Here is an 18,663-nt window from a genome sequence, read left to right on the forward strand (position 1 = left end):
GTGTGTAAATTCTGTAAGTTCTTTTAAAAAGAATCTAGTAGGGATACTGAGGTAGACACACAAATCAGATGATTTCTGGACCTTTTTCTACATAAGTAATGTAGCACAGATTTGTGTGGACATATGTGCATTACCTTCTTATTTATTAACTAGTCCTCATTTATGTGTCCTATCTCTGCAACTAGATTTTAGTCTCTGAAGATTAAAACACCATTTTAGGGTTCTTATGCTACTTAATGAGTTGTCTATTGTGCTTGATAATAATTTATATTATGAAACACTAAACTTTGAAAAATACACATTAACTTATTTAAAATATAACTTAAAACTGCATAAATTAAAAAGCTTAAAAAATGCAGCCAGACTTGAATTTGCATATGTGGCAAGAGTAGAACTATACCAAATAGTTAAATCCATATTGGTATGGATCATGTCCCACAAAAACTCATAGGTAGAAGTCCTAAGCGCCCGTACCTTAGAATAAGACCTCATTTTGAAATGGGGTTGCTGTAGATATAATTAGTTAAGTAAATATAAGGGCATTGGGGTGGATCCTGTTCCAATATGACCGGTATCCTTATAAAAAGAGGAAATTTGGGTGCAAAGACACACATAGACAGAAGATGATCGGAAAAGATAGGAGAAGACAGCCATCTAGGAGCCAAGGAGAGGGCCATGGAACAGACCTTCAGCTCCACAGTCCTCAGAAGGAACCGATGCTCCCCATAGTCTGATCTAGGACTTGTGGCCTCTAGAACTGTTAGATAATACATTTCTATTATTTAAGCCACCTTGTTTGTGGTGCTTGTTATGGCAGCCCTAGCAAAGCGGATCTATCACTTAGTAGTTATGTGAAGCCTGGAAAATGTCAGCATTAACAAATGTTACAAATTATTATTGCTTTTATGGTGATCATTATATATAGTAGGAAAACAAATGCCAAGTATCTAAACTTTCGTTTTTATTCCTAGTGTGGTCAGACATATATGTATCTTTGTGGCATACAATTAACTGCTTTCATAAAAATGTGATATAAGCAAGTATATAATTTTCTTGAAAAACAAAAACAAGACTATCATAATACATGGTTAATGGATCCTTATATTCAATTAAAAGAAAAATCTTGGCATGAGAACCTGATTATGTAACTAATATAGTGCTATTTCCTAGAAAAATCAGCACTTTGACAGAATGTCTTTTTTTTTTTCCATCCTTCTTACAAATTCAGAGAAATCACTGGCAGTCTCAGGATGCTAAATGTCAGCACATCAGTCTTGTTATTCTGCACTTACCGGAGGCCCAGGAGGCCCTGGAAGACCACTGTCACCCTTCTGGCCGGCAGGTCCCTGTTTAAAAAAAAGAAAAATAAAAAGGAACAAGATGAATGGGGAATAAGGCATTTGAGTGGACTTCCCTGAAAAACGAAAATCCAAAGGCAAAAGTACTTACAGCAGAGCCTTTGGTGCCCTTTGGTCCTTGAGGGCCCTAGAAAAAAGGCAAAGGTAAAAGTGCAGATTTTACCTTTGTGGAGAATTCATGACTCCTTGGTATATTTTAAAGTTTATTTTATAAAATTCTTTTGTCTTGCACTTACTGGTAAGCCTGGAGGACCAGGTGGACCTATGGGACCAGCAGGACCTGGAATTCCCTATAGAGAGAATCATCCAAATTAGAGTTGTCCTCAGCTATTTTATGCCATGTTTTGCAGAACAAAACACACTGCAAACTTTTGATTATGCAAAATATGTAAGAATAACCTAAAACTTTCCATTGTGAATCTAAGAAATAACTTTAGCAAGATAATCTGTATTTTTTCCCATTTGCTTTAATGTCTATATCTTTATAGATATAAAGCAGCCTTCAGAATAATGATTTGTATATTTTGGGGATTTGATAAATTTTTGTGTAATTAACTACTGAACTGTAATTTTTATGATTTCTAGCTTGTCATATTTTTAATTTATTACTTTAAGGTTAAGTAAATTTCTTTTTGAAAACATCATTGACTTAAAGAGATTAAAGATGGTCTAAATCACCTCCTTGGTCATGTTTAATGGAATGTGCTCAGGTGTGTGTGTGTGTGTGTGTGTGTGTGTGTGTGTGTATACGACTGGAAAGGAGTAGGAGAATAATTTATATCTTTACTCACTCCATCTCCCTTTGCTCCTGGAGATCCTTGAGTTCCGGGGAGTCCTCTGTCACCCTTTTCACCTTGTTCACCTGGAGGACCAATCAGGCCAATTAAACCAGGATGTCCCTTTAGAAGGCAGAGAAAAGAAATTTAACAATACGTGAATTACAACCATCTGTTAAATTATGGTCATAAAATAATGGCACACTAAATTTATGAAACATAAAAGTAAAAAAAAATAGATAAAAACTTTAACACTTTCTGAAGGATATGTAGTATTAAGAACGTGCTTTTCTCTTACCTAACAGGATCATTTACTGCTTACATTAAGTGAGGCTTTTTTGGTGGGGAGGATTATTAGGCAATGAAATGTGTTCTAAAAATAACATCTTTGGTGCTTCATTTACTTAAAATGAATTCCCTCAACTTAGAGACCAATAATGGCCATATGTAATATTGATGAAATAAACAACTGAAAAGTCATTATTTTAATAAGCATCATATTTTATACGAAATGATTTCTACTCTTAAGAGACTCTGTAGTCTTTAAGAGACATTTGGAGATTTAAAAACAATCCAAAAAACATTAATGGTATTCTAAAAAGGCTTATTTTCTTTAATTATTTGTTGCAACTCAGCATACATTCTGGAAGATCAAATTACTATTTCAAAGGTATTTTAGTTTAAATTTTTTATTTTCATGTTTAAAAACATAAAAATGGGCATTTTGTTATTCCATCTGTTTATTTGCTGAAGGGTTATTTTAGTATAACCATATGCTTTCTCCATATGGTTCCTACAAGGGGACATTGAAAAAATATAACACTGAATGCTGATATATTTTTCACTATGACTTTTTATAATTTTCTCTTCTCTAAATTCATCTGGGAAGCAGAGGATTGACAGATTTTTCCTTGGTTAGAAGGACAAAGATATTCTTTGAAATTTCTTTTTGAGTGATTCAATCTGCAAAATTATTGTCTCTGCTATCAGGATGTCAAAATTGTAATAACATGTGCTTTTATTCTCACCTTCTCGCCCTTGGAGCCGGGTTCACCTTTGAGGCCAGGTAAGCCAGGAGGTCCCTAAATAATGAGAAATAATAAACATACATAGAGTAGGTATGAGTTAGAGAATCATATTACTATCCACAGGGCAAATGTGGTTTGGGTAATATGACAGAGTTTGAAAATAATTAATAATGATTAGTGCTTATTTTTCAGGATTCAAAATAAATTTGCTTGTTTAAAACTCCATGGCTTAATACTTAACTATAATTATAAAGCATAATATTGATGTTTGACCACAGAAATATGAAATTAGAAATAAGACATGGTTTATATGGTCTTTAAACTGAAAAAGAAGGATACATTTTTAAATACACTAATTTTAGTATATGTGCTGCCAAAGTGAGCACTAAATACACTAATTTTAGAAGAAGGAATTTCCAAATCATACATCAACTCAATCAGATATTTTGGTGCTAAGCTGAAATACATTACAATGTTTCATGTAAAATTAAAAAAAAAAAACTCAGTAAATTTTTGGCAGTCAAATGACCTTTGATAACCACTTTTTCTAAGCAAACTCCCAAGACAGTATTTTTAACTGTAATTCCTGAAGAATCTTTCATCTAAATGATTTGTAAATTTAATAACAGAACAATTAGCTTTTTCATATAAACATCTCTATTTTACCAATTTAACCTTTTCTTATGTCCAAGGACAAGATATTTATCCATTTATGCTAAATTATATTTTTATGAAAATCGTGGCATGACTTCAACAAGTAACTCTTTGTTTTGACCCCTACCCATGGAATCATTCATATTGATGACTTTGAAACAAATGTTTTTATAGAATAGTGTATTCCATAGTGAAGGCAATACAAAATATGACCCTTGTTCTGAAATTAATGACAAATGAAACTATGCAGGCAAGAGTTTCTGTCAGGAGAAATGTAACTGACACTAAAAGAATGTAAGGATGTGATTGATGAGATCAGAGCCAATATAAGGCTTCAAAATGTTGGTCATTACTACCTGAAATAGTAAGGCAGCCAGAAAAACAAAGCAAAAGATTTCTACAGTATCTCTATGAGTTTGAATTATTTATATCGAATTCAATTTTAGAATTATAGCTTCACTGATGATTTTTAACATGGCACTTAGAAAACAAATTGTTTTAACTTTTACCAAACTATACCATGAGTGTTCACTATTGTATCTTCTTCAAGGCTACCATGAGCAATTTTTTTCCTCTCTACCCAGACACTTAGAATCTTCCATGTGAAAGAGCATGTTAAGTCCCAGTCCGTCATTTCTGTGAATTTAAAGTATTAAGAGCCATGGATGTGATCCAAGTAGCATGATGTAAAATAAAAAGTATGGGCTCAGAATAGGATAGACTTGGGATAGAAGCCAGCCTCTCTTATTAGCAATTTAAATTAGCTAACCAAAAAGAGCTTCAGTTTTCTCATCTATAGATTGAGGATTATAATTCCTGTCTCCTGAGATTGAGTAGATGAGCCTTTTGCACTCCTTAATTTCTCACATCTACACCTTAAACTGAATTCCTGATCATCAGGGGAAAGTAAGAATAGGGTTCGTACAATTAGTACTGTGTAACAATAGTATTTTGGGCTAATATTGTATATATTTATATTTGTTTTAATTATTGAATGAATTTGAAATTCTCTAAGTATATTGATATAAAAGTGGACAATTTCCCTACATCATTCCATTAACAATAGATACAAATTATTTTCATAGAAAATATGTGCAGTTTTAAATGTGAATGTGCCTAATAATATTCTTTTTTTTTTAAGATTTTATCTATTTATTTGACAGAGAGAGAGAGAACACAAGTAGGGGGAGCAGCAGAAGGAGAGGGAGAATCAGGCTCCCCACTGAGCAAGGATCCTGGACGCTGGGCTCAATCCCAGAACCCTGGGATCATGACCTGAGCCGAAGGCAGATGCTTAACCCACTGAGCCATCTAGGCACTCCTAATAATATTCTTCTAATAAGGAGAAAATTATTAATCATCAGACATAAGTTTATATTAATTCAGTTTGACTTTTTTTGTATAAAAATAATCATGCCACTTTGTTAAATCTCTGACAGACGAAACGTAGACGAGAAAGAAATTACCAAATTTACCTCCAAGTATATTCTAAGGCTGGGTTTAAAAACCAGATTTTCATCTTGTTTACTAACACCCCATCATAGTGGATCTCAAAGTGTCGTCCTCAGACCAGCAGCATTAGCATCATCTGTGAACTTTTTATTAGAAAAGCAAACTCTTAGGCCTCATTCAGACCAACTGAATCTGAAATTCTGGAGTTAAGAGACCAGGGATCTGTTTCATAGGTTTGATACTCAGTATGCTTTGAGAGACATGGCTCTGTGTTGTTAGGTCCCAAATCAGGTTAAATCAATATGCAAATCTGAACAGCATAAAGGATCTCATTTATGTTAAAATAAAAGCATTACCTATTTAGTTCTACTAGTTTAATAATTTCTAAATTAAGGGAATATATTTCGCATCTACTCTTTTCTGATTTTATCAGAAATGCATGATGAATCATTAGGAAAATAATGTTGCCCAATAGCACATTTTATTATTTGTTTAAAGTAGTTTTTTTAAGGATTTTATTTATTTATTTGAAAGAGAGAGAATGAGAGAGTGAGCACATGAGAGGGGGGAGGGTCAGAGGGAGAAGCAGACTCCCTGATGAACAGGGAGCCCAATGTGTGACTCCCTCCTGGTACTCCAGGATCATGACCTGAGCCGAAGGCAGTCGCTTAACCAGCTGAGCCACCCAGGCACCCCCCAATAGCACATTTTAAAAGGAATAATATCAATGAGTAATGGAAACACTTAAATAATTTCTTGCGACCATGTCACCACCAGGATAAATGCCAAAGACTCTACATGTTAGAACAAGGTGGCATAAAAAAGTATGAAAAAAATGGTTCTAATAAAAACGTAACTGCATGAAAGAACCATATGCTTGTACCCGAAGTAGAAACCTTTTAAGAATATTGGTTAAACCTGACATAAGTGAATTAAAAGTAAGTACATTCTCCAGACTGAAAATACAAAACTTTGTACAGGCCAGATTTTTTTCTTTCTTAACTTTTCATTTTGCACTCAAACTTTTTTAAGCATATGATATACTTTACAGCAATTTTGCTGTAAGTGGGAGAACTGATAGGAACGCTGCTTGCCGGACATCAATATTCTAATCACTGCTTCATTCAGAGTCTCAAGTCTAACCACACATTAGTTGGCTGACCTTGGATCTATTACTTATTATCTCTGAGCTTCATTTATGAAGGTACTCTAATAGTAATAACTGTATCATAGCAGTGTAATAATGAAAGAGCAACCAGACCTACAAAAGTACTGTATAAACAGTGAAGTATAGCATTTTTGAAAAGTTACAGTCAGTTATCAATCAGCCTTCTCACCACATTCTTATAGTAGAAGCTAAAATGGCAAAGAAGAAGGAAAAGGAGAAGTGGAGGAGGAAGAGAAGAAATACTGGAATTCTGATTACTCAGGCTTAATGAGAAATACACTAGACATTGTGTTTATGCATTTTATTTTTTTATTTTTTTTTAAGATTTTATTTACTTATTTGACAGAGAGAGCACAAGCAGAGGGAGAGAGAGGGAGAAGCAGGCTCCCTGCTGAGCAAGGAGCCCGATGTGGGACTCGATCCCAGGACCCTGGGATCATGACCCGGGCCGAAGGCAGCCGCTTAACCGACTGAGCCACCCAGGCGCCCCTATGTTTATGCATTTTAAATCATTTCTATAAATGTACATAAAAGAGAGGAAATGAGGATTAATTCCTCTAAGCTAATAATTTCTTATGAACTTGCAAACATTATCTGAGGATGAATTTACCAAGCAAAATCAGGTTCTTACCATTTTCATCATTTGGAAATAGAAATTGGTAAAGTTATGATGTTGATCGCAGTTAAAAATAACCGTCTGAACTTGTAACATATCAAAACTATCAATTCTGCATTTAAAATTGTTATTCCAAGTACATATTTTCTATTTCCTATTTAGGATATTGTAAATTGAAAAACCCTAGGGAAATACATAATTCATAAGTGGAAAGGAAAACAGGGATGGTACATTCTTAAGTGTCCAGAATATACAATCAAACATTTTTCCCTGCAGTATTATGCTTTACAGAATATTTGCTTTAATATGCATCTCACAACTCTAGTGCATTGAAGTTTAAAGAAACGGTAGATTCTGCACTTTATTTAGAATGTAATATTGTGAAATAATGTTTAGTTTGGTGAAAAGCAAATGCTTTATTATTTAAACCTGGTGAATCATTATGGAATGCTACACGTCTCAACCCTGTCTACAGATAGTTCAAAGGTAGCATTAAAAAAACTCAAACTGAAATTCAGTAAGCCATCCTACCATTTTTTTTCAGGCACTTACGGTTTGAAAAATAATGGTATCAGATATTTTATTTATCAGTATGTGAAAAGAAGGAATGTATAATTAAATTATGGTAAATTTTCACCTCTTTTTCTTGTTGACTACTCAAAAATTTGATTCAACTTAAAAAAAACCCTTTTATTATTCTTTATATAATCTCATCATTGTCCTTAGCTTTCTGTTAGCTCTCATATGTACTATTTAATCTATCCTCAGTTCCATATGGTGATTCTAAATATATATGTACATAAAATTCATGCATTTATAGAAGTTTAATTTTTACCATGAAAAATGTTTAACTTTTAAAGTGAAAAATACTGTACCGTATCTAAACTCTAGTACAGCTGATTACAGAATGGGCAAGCACCAAACGCATATCATTTTAAATGTTCTAAAAGATCCGTTTCACTCTCACCCCAAAGAATTTCCATTCTAAAGGTTAATATAAAGTTGTATATAAAATACCTATAAAATACCTTTTAAGTAAAGAAAGTGTATAAGGAGGTATATAAATACTCTCTGATAAAACAAAAAGCCAGAGAAAAAGGAAAGACATCCATACTGCTAACCGCTCTGTTAGATAGAGTGCAATTGCCTAATTAGGTAGCTGCCTATCTGGAATGATGAAAGCACTGGAAGTTGTACTTACTAAACAGCTAAGTTATGTTTAAAAGTTGGGAAAGGGGAATGTTTTCTGACTAGTGGACCCTACAGCAAGAAGTTTCAGGCACCTTCTAGAAGGGGAAAAGGGACCCAGTAGGTAGTTGCAGAAATATAGTGATAAACAGGCTTCTGAAACATGTGTAGACTTGGATATGGATGTGAATATATTTATAATTATAATGAGGAAAAACACATTCTGGAGAGAATATTCAGATGAATTTCATATGGATTAATTTCAGAGACAAATGAAAATTCGTATGAGTTCTGAAACCTCTTATTTTTACCTCCCACATTTTTAAGCCTAGCATACACATTTAAGCCTCTCTTTTCCTTCTTTAATAATCTTACCATACTTCTGATGAAGGAAAGGTCCCCAGAGGGAAGGGCATTTTAACAGTCTTACTCTGAATATATTTAGCATTCTCTGCTTGATTCTATTATACTACTTACTTACTTTATACTCTAACTGCTGTAAGTCCACATAATTAGTTGGTCCTTTATATTTGCTTTAAGAGTCAGTGTCTTTCAAACAAGTTTATTGATGGTACATACGCATGAATGAGGTCAAATTTAGTTACTTTTTTTTAAGTAAACTCTACCCTCAATGTGGGGCCCGAACTTAGGACCCCAAGATCAATAGTCGCATGCTGTATGGACTGAGCCAGCCAGGCACCCCAAATTTAGTTACTTTTCACTAAGAATATGAAATTGTTTATTTTTTAAAACATCATTTCATTCAATTAATAATTCTTTATTTGGTGCTTCTAGTGCCAATTAATGGTCTAAGTGTTCTACATATAACTTACTTAATTAACATAAGAATCCCATGGGTAGAAGATATTAATATCTTCATTTAATTCACTTAAACTTCATAATATCCCATGAGATAGATGCTATTGATATCCTAATTTTACAGCTCAGGAATCTAAAGCTTAGAAAAATAAATAAATAGCTTTCCTAAAGTCATCTAGCACGTAAGTAGAAGTGTTTGTTTTTGAAACTAGGGAGCTTAACTTGAGAGTCAATAACCATGATCAAAAATTGCCTACTAAAATAAATTTTTCTTAGCTGAGTTGAAAAGCTCATTAAATTGCCATAAAAAGCATCCTGAAGATGGTTTCTCTGCCCATCCTCACTTCATGAGAACCAACTAGCATTTTCATTAAAGTTAGATATTGTCAAATTAATTGATGCCTTGAAAAAGCTACAATCTATTCACATTATAAGTGCTCTCTGATTAAACAAGTAGCCAGAGAAAGGCATGGCACCCACACTCTTAAATTCTGATGCTTTTCACTTCACTCTGCCTAAAAGGGTATGAGTTGTTCTGTCCCTTGCTCGGTAAACTCACATTTACCTAAGAGTCAAAAATATAAACTTTTACAAGCTGGAGTCAGGTGGTATGTCTGATGGTTTTATTTTTAATATTATCTGAAGGAAATCTCCAGCATGATGTTTTTTATTTCATCTGGAGAAAGGTCAGAATACTTATTGGAAAATCTGAAATAACAAGAAAAAAAATCTCTGGCAAATTTTAAGGTGATATTAAGGTGAATTATTTTTTTTTCCAGGCTCTGACTCTACAGTTAAGAGTTTACCATATCTAAGGAGAATATTCCCTAAATAGTGGCGCAGACATGGAGCCCACTCTGCTTCAGCCAGGTCCCTGTTCCATGCTAATGGGGTCATGTGCAGATTTGATAATCTCCTGCTTGAGGCCACTCAAAATTTGATAACTTTTATCTTGATACTAAAATAAATGATCTTTAACTTTTCAGTGAAATTTAAAAAAAATAATCTCTGTAACACGAAATATTTGGTATATTTTGTGGCATTTTTACTGAAAGGGATGGTCAAAATTCCTCCACAATAATTAAGATTATGAATCCCAGTTTTGATGGCTTTGTGAGTATGTATATCTGAGGTAACTAATATGTTCATGATAAGAGGTATTTTTGTAAAATATAAATTGCTCTACAGAATGAAGCATTTGACTATTTCAACCAACATGCATCATACTTGCATAATGCTGTATGTATTATTAGCTATTTTGATTAATCCCTTTACATGCAACTACTTTTGGACAATGAATTTCAAATGCCTCTACCATAATATAGAATCTGTCACCCAGAAAACAATAATTTTTTATTAAAGGTTTTATTTATTTATTAGAGAGAGAGAGCACAAGTAGACAGAGAGGAGGTAGAGGGAGAGGGAGAAGCAGGCTCCCCACTGAGCAGGGAGCCCGATGAGGGACTTGATCCCAGGACCTTGGGATCATGACCTGAGCTGAAGGCAGATGCTTACCGACTAAGCCACCAAGCGTCCCAGAAAATAATTATTTTAAAGGCAAGGCTTGGATTCTCACTTCTGCCTAAATTCTGTAGCGAGGATAGCCTTGGAATCTATAATAAACTCCCATCTATGAACAGTATGCTGGTCAGCTAAATGCTCTGTTGCATATCTCAAGCATGTTTGCACATAGGGTTTGTGATAGTAACCAGGCTCCAGTTATAATAATTATGCCTTTTTTCACTAATGGAGGTTAATGTTTTATCTTTCAGTCCGTATGACTCATGAATAGAACAATTTATTTGGTGAAGGAATCACTATATGCCTGTGCCAATGTCATTCTTTTAAATGAAGTGCCAGGAAACTAAGTGTAATTGCCTGCATTTGGGGAAACTGTCCACATTTGGAAAAGAACTGGCTAGACCATTAGTGGCATTTTATTCAGAGTGGAAATATTTTCTTTTATCCAAAGGACATAAGAAAGGAAAGATCTGATCAAGTGGCATATTTTCCAAATAACCTATCAGTGAGGATTACTTTCCCCTTTTTAGGTCTAAGTAATACGCTTCCCTGAATATTGTACAAAATATAAACTTATTTACGATATAAAACATCAGAAATTCTAGCTTATAAACAATTTTATTTCTGGAATTCTCCCTTGCTAAATAACAGGAACCATCATACTCACCACAGGACCAGGAGGTCCATCTTGGCCTGCAGCTCCAGGGAGACCTTGTTCTCCCTATAGAAAATAAGCATATTTGATTTTTTTTTAATTAACAAAAGCATACATATCTTTTTTTATTTCAATTTTGGAAATCCAAAAAGCAAGCAAGCAAACATCACCTATGAATCCAATCACATGGAGAACATCTACAAATGTTATAAGCAATTTTGAATCTTTTTACATGGGGTATGTCTCTATGGATGTATGAATAAAAACTGTACATCTTTGAGTTCTTAGGGTTTAGTGTCTATTCTGCCTTTCTGTGTTGGAATTTCACCTTGGACTTATTAAAATAAATGACATATTTAAATATCTGAAGAGTATCTGGCTTTAATCACTACATAATATTTATGGAATTCCCATAAAACATCCACACCTTATGAAATAATGCTGACATAAACATTTTCATTCAAAACTTTTTTTGGGGGGGAAATAAAACATTTTCAAAATGGCATCTTTTAGCAGAGATGCTCACCACCGGGCCAGGGATGCCCCGAAGACCCTCTGGACCAGGCTTTCCGGCAGGTCCCTGAGGACCAACTGGGCCAGTTTTTCCAGGAGGACCTTCGGCACCTGCTTCTCCCTGTTAGAAAATAAAATGTGTGAACATGTTAATAATGAGAAATGATATTTTTTTATGTTATTAAGAGTACTGAGATAGATGTTGTTCAATTTATGCACAAGCCATTCAAACATTGTATATTTTACCTTAGCACCTTTTTCACCTTGTCTTCCCTCTGAACCTGCAGCTCCGGGAGGACCCTATAAGCAGAAAATTGCACTTAAAATATATATATTGCATATAAAAGTAACGTAACTGAAATTGTGCAAGACTGTTGAATCACAGATCTGTACTTCTGAAACAAATAACGCAACATATTTAAAAAAAAAAAAGTAACGTAACTGAGGACTTATTCACAAATACTCCAGTTTAATCTGTAACAGATTCTAATAAATTGTGGCTGTCTACAGTTATTTAGGGTTTAAAACACAAAGAAAAATCAAAACCCTTTTCGATAAAAACTTGCAGTTAGCATATTTTTTTATTTTACATTTTTTAAAATTTTATTATGTTATTAAAAATAAATGAAGCACAGACTGACAGATAATCACATCATATAAATGTAAGGAAATGGTGAAGATACATTTTTTAAGAAATGCTGATGACTTAGTCACCCTTAGTGTGTTGAATACTCAGGTATCATTTATTATATTGTGTAATTCGGAATTAATTGCATGTATTACATTTCCCTTCCATCCTTAAATGGGTTTTAAGATTTGCTCCTTTCTCAATCTTAGAACATCCATATGTTATGCATTCTTATACGATCATGTTCAAACTAGGGCAGCGCAACGTTTAAAATCTTGACTGTCAGCAGAAATTTTATTTTCATTTTCCGGAACTATGCAATTCACATAAATAAGTGACATAAAAATAGTTATCACTTTTTAAAATCTAATATTAGAGCAAGAGCAGGAAAAAAAACCCTTCACACTCCATATGGCATCCAACAGCTTAAGAGAATATTCTGGTCTTTGCCTGACTTTTGCACAGCTCCATAGATTGCTATGGAGAGATGATAATTATTAATCAGTTTAAATCTATTCGTAATACTGCTCCTCGACTATATACATATCTTTGTAAGATATCTGTCAACCCAATTCTCTTTAGTTCTTTTTTTATTAGCTTTGTGACTTTAACAATTTATTAGTATTCCTGAACTTCAGTTCTTTTATCCATAAAATATTACCAATAAAATCCTCTTGCTATAGAATTGTTGTTAAATTTAAATGAGATAACACATGTGAAAGTATTTTTCAAGCTTTCCAGTGTAGTGGTAGCAAATGCAGATATGGAATCTGGTGCTTAAGAGCGTAAAGCCTGGACTCAGACTGCCTGGCTTCAAATCCTGGCTCTGCCACTAATTAGCTTTGTGATCTTTAGAAAGTTATACACCACGTCAGAGCTTCAGTTTACTTCTCTGCAAAATGTGGAGAATAATAAGAGCTATTTCCCAGAGTCATCATAAGAACTCAATGAGTTGAGAAATGTAAATGGTGTATAACAGTGCCTGGGACATAAAAACGCACTGAGCAAACATTGGCTGTTGTTACTATCATTACTAAGATTATTAGATTTTTTTTCTTATACATTAAAGTATTTTACCTATATTTTTCACCATGTTGGCAACCTAAGAGTCAGGTCAAACAAAACAAACCTCAAAATACATTTGTAGCCACCACCATGTCAACAAATTACTTTTTCCATACATGCTGTTTATAATACCTGAGAAATACAAATTCCATGTTTGAAACTCCTTGTTTTAACTGGAAAATTTTGAGTTGGCTAAAATATAAGATACACTATGATCCTGTAATACATAATCAGATTTTGAAATCTGATAGTCATATTTTCTTCTTACATTTACATAGTCATCTGTGAAATATAAAACATGACATTTCTAAATCTTGTAACAAAATGATGAGAAAAGAATCATTTATAATATGAACACTAACATTCAAGGTATCAAAGAAATCATCAATTTTTCAAGCTAAATAGATGTTATAATTCCCATTATATCTAAATTTTGTTTCTATTAATCACATTAGATCCTCACTTACACCATTTCTTAGTACCTTTCAAATCAACAAAAACAGGGCACTTGGTTTGATGGCCCAATGAGAATACAATAAAAAGGCTTTTGGCCTCTAGAACTACCCCCAATATACATTTGCAATACTTTATTCTAAGACACATAAAATTTACAATTTTATTATGAAATATTTCATGTCCACTAATCAACTGAATTTTTATTACTCCTTAACAAGCATTAAGATTCAATCTAATGTTGAAATTTTCTGCACAAGTTCAAACATAAGTACAGTCTAAAAAAGAAACTCCATGGTCTCTAAGAAATTACATTTCATTTTTCCCCAGACTCTCCTGTTTTCCATTTGTTTACTTCAATTTTTGCAATGAATTGTACTCAAAATCAGCAATTGAAATTGAGGTTGGAGGTTGGGGAGGGTAGTGGAGATGGTGTTAATTGGTGAAAATAAGGTTAGGCAGGAGGATGACTTTCTTTCAGATGCCATATTAATATGCTAATGGTAAGCACATGCTAGTCTTTCGTATGGTCTTTTAAATCCACGTTTGAAATGAGTATACAGCACTTCATCAAACTCAGAGCATTCTGTGAACTCATTTATCTCAGAGAGAATCAATGAACGTAGCATTGGTCATTATTTTCTCAATATCATCACAGTAATGCCAAATATGATTAGACATATATTGTGCCTCAATCCAAAGGAAGAAATGTACAAATTCTGAAGCAGTCTCTTGAGGCAGCAGCATTATGTTAAGAATAATATATTCTTTTTTTAAAAAAGATTTTATTTATTTATTTGACAGAGAGAGACACAGAGAGAGAGGGAACACAAGCAGGGGGAGAAGGAGATGGAGAAGCGGGCCTCCTACTGAGCAGGGAGCCTGATACTGGGCTGGATCCCAGGACCCTGGGACCATGACCTGAGCTGAAGGCAGACACTTAATGACTGAGCCACCCAGGTGCCGCAAGAATAATATATTCTTAAAACTTAAGTGCTTCTTTTTAATTTCATGCTATTTATGAAAGAGGGTTACTGTAAACAAGCATCAACTTCAAATAATTCCTAGTGTAAAAATGTTGTCATAAATTATTTTGGTGTGATGTTTAACATATTAACATATGCAAATCTAAACAACCATAATGACTTATGATTTTGGATATAGAAATTATGAGATTCAGCTGAACAATGGGCTTTTCCTTATTCTATGAAGGTTTTTCCTTAAACTAGTGGCATCAAGGTATGGAGTCTTCTCAAAGGATTGCATTTACACACATGAATATTATAGAATAGAAGATTTATAAATATCTGGCTTTTAAAAAAAGCAAGTCATCAGCTGTCTAAAAATGTAACAAAAATATTGCTTTTACTGCAAGGGAGAAAAGAAAATCTGAGTTTGAGGAAGCTAGAGAATTTAAATACAAGTAAACTACAACACAAACACAAAATTGTGATTCAAATAGAGTTTCTCCAACCCAAAATAATTTCTTCCCTCTTTGAATGAATGCCTGATATCTGTCATGGTGGAAATCTATATTAAATGGATTTTCTCTGTTCTTTATCTCATTTTTCCCATTTTCATTTCTTTCTTTTTTTTTTTAAAGATTTTATTTATTTCTTTGTCAGAGAGAGAGAGTGAGCACAAGCAGGGGAAGTGGCAGGCAGAGGGAGAAGCAGGCTCCTCGCTGAGCAAGGAGCCCATGCAGGACTCCGATGCAGGACTTGATCCCAGAACCCCGGGATCATGACCTGAGCTGAAGGCAGACACAACCTACTAAGCCACCCAAGCGTCCCTATTTCTTATATATATGTTTTTTTCCAGATGGTACAGATTCTTTTTAAAAGAAAGACTGGGATGAAAACAGAGAAACACACTTTTTCTAGGAGAAGAGGAAAAAATTAATAATGCGTATGGACAAATTCTTGTCTTAGTCATTTATTTCTTATATATCTGCATAAACAGATGGTCAAGGACTTAATCTAGCAAACTACTTGCTGTAATTTCATTAACTAATGCGTGTTCTGATTGGAAAACGCCTCCTAAAACATGAGACAATAAAACAGGGCCCAGTTCATTTTCTACCAGTAGCCACTGTTACACAAATTTTTTTCACCATGAGAAATATACTTCATATTAAATACACAGCTTAAGCCTCTCTCCACTATTCACATTTTACAACATTATTCTATAATTTTTCTATTCTTCCATTCATGTAAAAAATATTTAAATTGTTCTTATGTGCCAGAAATGTGCATGGAGAATACAAAAAACAAAAACAAAAACAAAAAACCCTGTGAAATCCTAAGGAGTACATGAAGTTTAGTTATGAAGATAGACATCAAAATTAACAAAGACAGTACGTTATAAAATATGCAGAGATGAGGTAGGTGTATAAAATAGGCACAGCGTTCTAGTTTGACAGTAAGGAAGGCTTTCCTAAGAATCTAATCTCTGATCTGAATCTTAGTGTGGGTAAATGTGGGTGGGATGTTTCCTTCTAACACTTTATCTTTTGACCATTCACTTTTATGCATGAGAGCATAGGGATGGAAAGAATATATAATAAGAATATATGCACATATATAACATGCATATATAATAAGAACATAAAACATTATATGGTGTGTATATATATATATTTCTCCTTATTTCTACCAATTAATAATATCAATTATTTTAATTTTTTATTGTGAACTTTCCTCTGGCAATATGAGTTGGAGTCTTTAAAATTCCATTTAACAGGTAAATTTTGTGCATATTATAATATTTAAATTATTTTAGTGACCTCTCAGAGTTTTTTTCAATAAAAGAGCATGGAACTAGCTCTTGGTTTCAAATAGCTAGAATGATAACTTGAGATTAAAATTCCATGGTTTATTGACACAAACTGTACAATCTTCTAGTGCCTTAAGGAAATGTACATTTATTCTTCAGTATTACAAATACACGACAGAATGTACATGTACTACAAATGACAACTTAATTTTCCTACTTGTTCAATAACAGAACCTTGTTTCTCAGTATCACTGCCACTCGCAACATTCTGATCAATATTCTATTAGGAAGGTTTATTATCATTTACTCATCCATCTAGAAAGTTTTAATGGCATTCAGACTGCAGGCAAATAGGCAATAGATCTCAAAATATCATGTTACACTTTGTAATTACTTTCTAAGAATAACAGACCAATGGTTGTTTTGTAATACATTTTTTTTTTCTAACGAGACCATGCTTCAGGGCTGCCAACAACAACAACAACAAAAACAAAACAAAATAATAAGAATCTTATTTAGAATGTTGTTAGAATATAAGAAGAAGGGGGAAGGAGGAAGGCAAAAAAACACTTGGTCAGCGAAGATGTTTAATATAAACTAAATTCATTTCTGGCAAAGACAAATGCTTGTAAATATTGATTCGGAATTTATACTGCTGAGGGACAAAATGAAAATCTGTTCATAAAATATGTACATGAGGATGTGTAGTATGAAAATCCCCCTAAAACAAAGCTACCATTAGAAAACAACAGGATCCCAGGGGCTCCGTGCCTTTGGATTACTGAAAGGGGAATGAACCTAAGAAATGTATTTTGTTTGCAGGGAGGTCAGAAAATAGAGTAAAGGTGGTGCAGGGGAACAATGTACATTGATATAAGTGCTGTAAGAAGCAGGTCAACAAACATGGTTTTATTATGAAAATAGTACAATTGTAAGAAAAAGACAGTTCAAGTAAATCTCCTACGATCTACTGGAGCCAATTTTTTTAACAATTCTATTTATTTCTATTTTCCTGTCATCTTTGGTTAAAATCTGGCCATGTTTCCAAATCAGAGAAGCTTGATAAGGTAAAGCAAGCTAACATTATGTGCAGACTGATTCTTGAACTCTATTGATACTTGCATTCAGGTTTTTACCATGTTTTTAGCTAGTGCTAGACTTAGGCATCTCATCTCCCTGTAGTGCACCAAGAGCTGAAGTTCAGGCTTCCATCCGTCTTTTGGAGCGGCCTCCGTTTGTACAGAGGGGAGACCTTAGCACAGAGAAGTGGGAAAATACTTCTCATTGTGAGAGATTAAATCTGTCGAAGTGTGTTCTATTTTAATAAGAATTTTGACAAATGTACGAAATTACCCTGTTCTCCACGACTTACATATTTCAGCATCATTGTAATGTGCTGCCTACAGCTGAAGAATATTATGTAAGTTTATACACACAGTAGATAATGAGTGGATGTTTCAAATAAAGAATTTTAAGAACTTACTCTTTTTCCAGGAGGACCTGGTGGGCCAGCCTCACCAGATGGGCCAGGAGGACCCTATAAATGTGAAAAATACCTTTTAAGCAGTTGAGTATTGTTTTATAGCTCAGAGCATTCTTGGACATCTGGACTGAAACCAAACTTCTTTCTTCATCTCCCCACATCTACCTTTCCTTGATAACCTCATCTCTGTTTCAGGTACCTAGACTTTCTCTCAATATCTATTATTAGAGCTGGTAAGCTCAGATGGAAAACTTTTCCATAGCTGGAAGAAAGTGAATCAAATTCCTCCTTCTTCCAACTGTTCTTTTAAAAAGTGCTAACATATCTGACAAGCAGCCGGTAGACATACTAATGAACAGAATCATATGATTAATAACTTTACTCACATCACATACATTTGTGAAACCATAAAACTGTTACCTCTACATTTCTTCTTGTATGGAACTCGCATTTCTATGCCAAGGAGAACTCAGCACATTGGGATATGACCATGTGTCCTATCTACACAGAA

At 33.8% G+C, this 18,663-nt stretch overlaps 1 protein-coding gene across 5 annotated transcripts in view; it reads right to left on the reverse strand.

Moving 5' to 3' along the window:
- COL11A1 (collagen type XI alpha 1 chain) overlaps positions 1–18,663 on the reverse strand; it is a 195,981-nt gene that overhangs the window by 11,238 nt on the left and 166,080 nt on the right. For all 5 annotated transcript variants that reach the window (XM_027571529.2, XM_027571515.2, XM_027571497.2 and 2 more), the window contains 9 exons: positions 18,153–18,206; positions 11,995–12,048; positions 11,762–11,869; positions 11,248–11,301; positions 3,163–3,216; positions 2,150–2,257; positions 1,595–1,648; positions 1,450–1,485; positions 1,293–1,346 (listed from right to left, as the gene is read on the reverse strand). In XM_027571529.2, the coding sequence (XP_027427330.1) occupies positions 1,293–1,346; positions 1,450–1,485; positions 1,595–1,648; positions 2,150–2,257; positions 3,163–3,216; positions 11,248–11,301; positions 11,762–11,869; positions 11,995–12,048; positions 18,153–18,206 (576 nt within the window). The remainder of the gene's footprint in view (positions 1–1,292; positions 1,347–1,449; positions 1,486–1,594; positions 1,649–2,149; positions 2,258–3,162; positions 3,217–11,247; positions 11,302–11,761; positions 11,870–11,994; positions 12,049–18,152; positions 18,207–18,663) is intronic.

The sequence above is a fragment of the Zalophus californianus genome, chromosome 4, assembly GCF_009762305.2.
Source record: "Zalophus californianus isolate mZalCal1 chromosome 4, mZalCal1.pri.v2, whole genome shotgun sequence".
Lineage (NCBI taxonomy): Eukaryota > Metazoa > Chordata > Mammalia > Carnivora > Otariidae > Zalophus > Zalophus californianus.